Source organism: Notamacropus eugenii, chromosome 5, assembly GCF_028372415.1.
Source record: "Notamacropus eugenii isolate mMacEug1 chromosome 5, mMacEug1.pri_v2, whole genome shotgun sequence".
NCBI lineage: Eukaryota > Metazoa > Chordata > Mammalia > Diprotodontia > Macropodidae > Notamacropus > Notamacropus eugenii.
In genome coordinates this window covers 192409225-192416862 of record NC_092876.1, presented here as the reverse complement: position 1 = coordinate 192416862, position 7638 = coordinate 192409225, and the positions used below count along the sequence as shown (strand labels likewise).

The following is a 7638-nucleotide window of genomic DNA, read 5'->3' as shown; positions in this document are numbered from 1 at the left end:
GGCACTGGAGGGAGGAAGCAGACACCAATATTTCAAGAGAACAGCACGATGGATCTTATATGGAAGTTTTTCTTTTATTTATGGGAACTTTCTTGTAAATTTTTAAGACAGTGTTTATTGCTTCATCTTCAAGAAATGGGAACAACAAAAGTGTTGAAAAGAATTGTGCATCTTTTATGGGCAGAGAGGTCTATGGCTGAAGTGAGGGGGAGAGTCTAATTTAAATGCTTTTTCACTCAAAGTTCTCTTTTTTGTCTATTTCTCTCTTTTAAAAGGATTGCTCTGCATCATTTTTCCAGTTTACTTCCTTTGGGTCCTAGTGCCTTGGAGGATTAAAGGGATAGAGACTGGCTCCACCTTTTATTGAATATGCAGCAACTGCTGAAGAGGGGGTTGGGAGAGAGATGAATAAGAAACTCAACCTGCCTCTGAATGAAACTCTGGATCTGGCCCTGCAACCCCCCAGCCTCCACCCCACTGCCTTTTAAAAAACAACACAGTCCACTGATGGAGCCCAGGAAGCAGAAAGGAGCTGGGGGCCAGCCCTCAGGGATTTTTAGCCTCTTGTGAAGTTTGACCTTTGGAGGTGCCCCAAAAAACCTACTTTGGACTCTGACTTGGAAGAGATATTTAAGTAGTTTTAGCGCTCCAGGAGAAAGTTTCCTCCAAACTTCCTAACCCTTTTAATATGCAAATGAGGGTCCCGACTGTGGCAGACCCAGAAGATACGATCTCTGAAATTTCAGAGTTTAGCAACTGATGTCCCCTTTCTTAGTGGGGGTGTTAATGTGTTTTTCCTCCGATGCTAAAGCCCAGCTGGGATGGATAGTTAATTCGCTCCAAGGATCTACCCTTTAACCCAAGAAGAATGCTGAGAAAGGTAAGCCGCCTCCCCACCCCCTCCTCTTTTGGTAGCAGTTGGTAGGAGGGAGGTGGAGAAGATTAGACCGGACTGCCCTTTAGTTCCAAGCCGCTGGCCAGATGTTTGTGCAGAAGAGAGTTGGGAGGGAGGTGGTAAGTGAGAATGCATGCAAAGGAGAGAAGACCAGAGAGGCGGAAATGATGGTGGGATGGAGGTTAAGAAACCCGGCTCTAGCAGGTGCACAATGGGCTGCGGGCTACAGCCCCTCCTCCCGAGGCTAGGAGAGCTGCCTGCCGCTCCACAGCCACAGCCTCACAAAGCTCTGGCTCTGAGGAGCCCGCCCGCCGGTTGCCTTGGGAACGGAGGCAGGGTGGGAGGGAGGAGGAAAGAAAAGGGAGTACTTTGAAACTACCAGCAGAAACTTTGTTTCCTCGCGAACTCCCTGGAACAATTTAACTGGTTGCCAGGTGACTAATGGCGCTCTCCAGGGCTGCTAAAGGCTTTGGGAATTCTTCAGCTGTGTTACAGCTCGAACCTCTAGCTGGATGAGCAGCAAAAAGGCTTCTTGGAACAATCGTCTCCCTCACCCTTAGTTAGCTCAGAGGAGACACATCCCTTTTGTGTTTGTTGGTGGATATTCATGCTTTGCACCATTTCCTGAAGGCTGCTTTACTCTACTTGGGGAAAATCTCTGGTTCTCTGGTGGAAGGTGTGAACAGCTTTTTTTTCTTTTTTTTAAGCCTTTCATTCCACAGGGATTTTTAAGCCCCTGTTAGGAGCCAAGTACTTTGCTAGGTGTGGGACTTGCCATTTTAAAGTCTTTTTATATTCTATCATCTAATTTTTCAAAGTTGCTTTATTTTTGAATATACAATAGAGGCATATTCCCAACGGAGACTTAACCATTTTTATTTGAGTTATCAGGAAGAGTGGCATATTCAAATTCTGACATTTTTCTGCTTATTGCTTAAGAGATTCCAAAATATTTAGGAAAGATCATAAGGCCAGAGGATTAAAGATGTAGAGATGGGAAAGTATTTTAGAGTTCATCAGATCCAACCACTTCATTTTACAGATAAGAAAACTGAGGTTTCAGAGAGGATGTGATCCATGTTATCTTGTAACCAGCAGTTGACAACTGCATCAAAGCCGAAAGACAAATTTTTTTTTTTACCATAGTAGATATAGTCTTAAGTGTAAATGAACTTACTAATGGTTATCATTCATTTTAGACAAATCTTGCATAAAAAAACAAATGAGGGTTTTTATGTATCCATATTTTCATCTATCCATTTGCTTGCTATAATCTTTTTAAAAAATGATGATTGAAAGTTGCAAATTATTGTTTTATTCCTTTGATATTTGTCCAGGACAAGAAGAGTCATTGTGGCAATTTGATTTAGGTTTCTTTAGGTTAAAAAAATCAGGTCAAGCTCTAGCAGGTGCACAATAGGCTTTGAGCAGCAGCCCCTCTTAAGGTGGAAGAACTTAAGTTTGTTAAAGATGCTGCCTTTGTTTTAATGAGGTACTTTCTTCACACTCCAAGTCATTTCCACCTCCCCATCCATTATCTTTAATACCATCAAGGTAGTCAGAGCTCAGACACTGCCAATCATTCTCAGAAACGTAAAACTTCTCTTTTCCCATGTCACTGTGGACCAGAAGTCCATTCTGTACATTCCTTACAGTCATATATGCATTAAAAATAATTTTGTGGTTTCTCCTTGGTCAGAAAGTTTTTGATCAAGCAGCAAAGGAACACTGATAATTGAGAATTTCTTTTATAGCCTCAGACTCCTGCCATACCTCTACCTTGTTTTATATAGTAGATACAGACTACTTAAGTATCAGGATGTAGATAGGTTCTTGAAAAGTTGTGGGAAAAGCAAGGCTTTCTAAAACCAAGTTATACTTTGAATGCAATATAAGAGAACTTTCTCATTAAAGGACTCTGATTTATCTCTTTAGTAAATGTTGATATTCACATACAGTATCAGGTTGGTTTAAAGTGAGACAGAGCTCTCTCATTCCATTTTATTTACCCCAAGCCTTCTTTCAGTTGAATTCTTAAGCTTTGGAGGGCAGTTTGCTGCATGAGAAATTGCCCTTAACTTCCTGTGCCTTCTTTCCCCTAACACCCTCCCCCCCACACTGTGTTGGTCTCCTCCTGTTATTCTCTTCCCATCCCATTAATGTCTGTGGCTTATTTGAGCCTTTGCTGTGGCCTGTGGTATTCTGCACTCGGATTATTGTTGTGGGTAAAGTACATTTTTTAATATTAACTTTAGGTTCAGAAACTCATGTGCATTGTGTTTTTCTCCAGCTAAATCATGAAGTTTTTGAGAACAGAAGGTCTTTTACCTGAAGTCTTTCATATCCTGTTCTCTGCTCCAGTTGCTCCTCAATGGATGCACTTAGGCAGAGGTCCCTCTAAATACTATTTTTCAAAAAATATTATTTAAGGAAAAACACCACACCAGGCCAATATAATGGAAAGTAGAACTAATCACTTATTGCATATACATTTATATTTCTTTATAGTTGTTCATTAATATTAGCTAATTATCTGCATTTATTATTTCCTTCTAAGATAGATGTACATTAAACCTAATATGTCCTTTTCCCAGATGGGAAAATTGAAACATAATGAATTTTTCCTAAAATAAGGCAGTTATTGGTAGAGCTCATAGATTTCTAAACATTCCTTCTTTTTCTGAAATGAAATGGTGATAAATTATCCCTAACAACTTAGCATAGTGTTTCCCACAGAGAAGGTATTTTAGTATTTGTTGGATTGAACAAAATTGAATTAGAAGAATTCTCACCCTCACCCTTGCCTTAGTCAATTAAATATTTATTGTGCTCCTATGATGTACCAGGCACTGTGCTAAATGCTGGGGATAGATATAAAAAAGACAGCCATTGCTCTCCAGGAGCTCTAACGGGAGAGGGAATAAGCATTTATATAGCACCTAGTGTGTTTCAGGCCCTGTGCAAGGCATTTAAAAAATTATCATCTCATTTGATCCTCACAACATCCTTACAAAGCAGGTGATATTATTATCTCCATTTTACAGTTGAGGCAACTGAGGCAAACAGAGGTTAAGAGAATTGCCTGGAATCACACAGTTAGTAAGTGTCTCAGGCAGGATTTGAGCACAGGACTTTCTGATTCCAGGCCCATTGACCTAACTGCAACCAGCTGCCCCCAGTCGGAGGCAAGCAGTTATGTAAAAGCAAGATGATTTCTACTCAATCAAATGTGATAATATATGTCAAGTGCTTTGCATACCTTACAGCTCTATAGCTGTGGTCAGAGCAGGTAAACCTTCTTCCCTTTCCGATCACTCTTTTGGGGGCTCAAGCCCTAACTTGATCCAAGTGATCAGAAGAAAGAAGATGAAGTTTTCGATGCAGAAAGGAGGCTCTGGCCTCTTAGACTAAGTTAGATGATGGTAAAAGTTGAGGAGACCCTAATATTAAACAAGGACTGTAAGGGGGAAAATCCAGTAATGTAGTAAAAATCTGTAGATTCCTTCTCTGTACTGACAGTGAAAATAAAATTTTAGTTTCAATGAACAGATTGTCAAGCTATATCAATACTAAGTACAATTCTTTTTCTTCTTTACTCAGAGATATAAAAGTTTAAGAGTTAATACCAAAGGCACAGTTTTCACAATCATTTAAATTAGGGTGTCATTAGTTTTAACTAGGACATATTTGTAACACTTAATTCCAACAAAATGAAACTAATAGTTTTAAAAATTATAATTGAGCTAGTATATAGTGTTAGAACTGTCAAGCTATGCTGTAAACTTCAGAGGGGAGGATTAAAACTTAGAGAAATATAAGAGTTTTGCCTATGAAGAGCTTATAGTATGTGTAGGTGTATATATGCAAATATACATAGATATACCTGTGTGTATACACACACATGTTTGTGTATATATAAAAATATACACATAGTATATACATATATGTTTATGTATGTATATATGTGCATCTATCCATACATATGTATACACATATATACACAGAGAGAAAGAGAGATACACATACACACAAAGCTTTTGGATACAGAAAGGGCGCTGGACGACATAGCGAGAATTATGGCTTCGTTATGGCTTTCCAGTTTTACTAAGAATATAATCCTGGGAAAATCAAAAGCCTTTTCCCTTATCTTTAAAAGGAGAATGTTGATCTACATGATTTCTATGGTTCTTTCCAACTCGAGCATCCTACAATTCTTTCTTCTTTTTTTTTCATTTATTTACTTTTATTTTCGTTCATTTTCTATATGTAAAGGCAAAATGGAAATTGAATTGATAAAAAAAAAGAGACAACAATTCAGAGAAGGGAGGAATGTAATTGGGGAAGGGCTGAGATCAAGCAAAATGAGGGATAGGAAAAATTTTGAAATAAAGGAACTGTGAAGGAGCAATGTGGATGAAAGGAAGTAGGGAACTATGAAAAGCAACCTTTCCCTGGAATCATGAGAAAAATGAAGACCCTTGAACTTGGAAGTTCTGTCTTACTCTCCAGTTACTGCTGCTGGCCTAACCCCATCCTCAGAGCATGCTTCAGGTTTGAGAACAGTGAGCAGAGAGAGATGAAAGCTCTGCTCTCCAGCCCGTTGCTTCCTGTTTCTTTGGCCCTCTTGGAGCTGTGGAATGATTTGAACCATATTAACCACCAGTATGGCATGAAAAGGTCTGATAAGGAATGAAATTGCAATGCCTCAAGGAGAGCGAAGCATGCATTGTTACAAGCCTCAGTCATTAATTTAGGATGGGGTAACCTGCCTGGCTGGCATTTCCAGGCTCTTGTTTAGCTACAGACATCTTCATTATTTGAGGATTCTGGAAATTAGAACCAGTCATTACTGAACACTCTCCTTGAAGAACTGAGCACGTGAAGAAACAAGCGATGATCAGAATTTGTAGCAGAGCCTGAATCTCTCAGAAACGCATGATGGCAAAGTAAGCCAAGGACTGGAAGTGCTTCCACAGGTCATCTCCCTGTAAGGAGTGGGCATGCCTCATGTTCACTTGAGTATGCAGTTCACTTAATGACATTACAGAGCCTTCAAACTTTGTGTAGCTCTAGTCAAAGTATTGTTTTTCAGCCATTCTCTGCTCTTCACTCGGGGTTTTCTTGACAGAGATATTGGAATGATTTGCCATTTTCTCCTCCAACTCATTTTATAGATGAGAAAACTGAGGCAAACAGGGTCACACAGCTAAGAGTTGAAGTCAGATTTGAATTCAGGAAAGTGAGTCTTTCTGACTTCAGGTCCAGCACTCTCCTCACTGTGCCACCTAGCAGGTGTATGGGATGTTCTGGGAGGACTAATACACTCGGCTGTGAGAACTTGCTGAGCCCTTTTCAGGGCTGCTCATCCACTTTACGTCTCCATCTTTACCAGCTCTCACTCACCTGTGGTTCCAAGAAGCTGTAGCATTCAAAGCGGCCACGCCCCAACAGGCCTCAAACCCCAGGCATGTGATGACTTCCCCCAGTGGAAGGGGTGAATGTGAACTGTTTGTTCCAGTGGCCATAAAGGCAACTGAAGCAGGCGCAGAGGCATAGAGCTCAGTCAGACATTGAAGATGCCAAGGTCGTCTACTGCATCCTAGGCCATCACCAATGGTCCTGACTTTTTGCCTTGCCACTAGTCTTTGATGACTGTGTAAGAGAGAGTGAGGGGACTGGGTGCAGCTCTGCCTCACTTAGATCCAATTTATACCAAGTAAAGATCTCAACCCTGTGATGTCAGTGGTCTTCTTTGAAAACAAGGGATGAACAGCTCTGCTGAGGGATGTAAGAGGTCTTCTGCTACTCTCTCCTCCTTTATCCCCATCTCACATGATGAGATGGCCAACCACTCTACTTGTCCATTCCATCCAGTCTCCTCCAACAGACTACCCTCTCTGCCATCCCCACCCTTTAACTTATTTTCAATTTCTCCCTCTCTATCGTTTCATTTCCTACTGCCTACAAACATGGCCATGTCTCCCCTATCCTGAGAAAAACTACAGCCCTTCCTTGATCCCATTAACTATCATCCTACATCTCTTCTGCCTGTTAGAGCAAAACTCCTCAAAAAGGCCATCTATAACAGGTACCTCTACTTTCTCTAATCTTACTCTCTTAACACCTTATATTCTTACTTTCAACCTTACGATTCTATTGAAACTGCTCCCTCTAAAGTTATTAATGGTCTCTTAGTTGCCAAATCCTTTTCTCAATCCTCTCTGTCTTTAACTTCTCTGTAGCCTTGACACTGTTGATCACTCTCTCCTCTTTCATGCTTCTCTCTAAGTTTTTAGGACAGCAGTCTCTTGAGGTTTTCCTTCTATCTATCTGACTACTCTTTCACTGGATCCTCCTCCAGATCATACCCTCTAACTAGATATCCTAAAGATTCTGTCCTGGGTCCTCCTCTCTTCCCCATTTATAATACTTCACTTGGTGATCTCATCAGCTCCCAAGCATTTAATTACCATCTCTATGCTGATGATTCTCATGTCATACCTTTCCTTATACCTCATATCTTTCCTGCTCCCATCTCTCTGCTGATCTCAAATCTCAAATCTCCACCTACCTTTCAGACAGTTCTGACTGGATGTTTAGTAGATATCTTAAACTAATTATGTCCAAAACAAAACTCATTATCTTTCCCTCTAAACCCTCCCCTTTTCTTACCTTTCTTGTTACTGTAGAAAGCAATATTATCCTTCAGGGATGGGGAACCTGTGGCCTTCAGGTCACATGTA

At 40.5% G+C, this 7638-nt stretch overlaps 1 protein-coding gene across 1 annotated transcript in view; it reads left to right on the top strand.

The window, feature by feature from the left end:
• The first annotated feature begins 403 nt into the window (after nt 1-403).
• Nucleotides 404-7638, top strand: part of SPATA13 (spermatogenesis associated 13) — a 362537-nt gene continuing 355302 nt past the window's right edge. The window contains exon 1 of the mRNA XM_072611736.1: nt 404-880. Within this exon, the coding sequence (XP_072467837.1) occupies nt 869-880 (12 nt within the window). The 5' untranslated portion in view covers nt 404-868. The remainder of the gene's footprint in view (nt 881-7638) is intronic.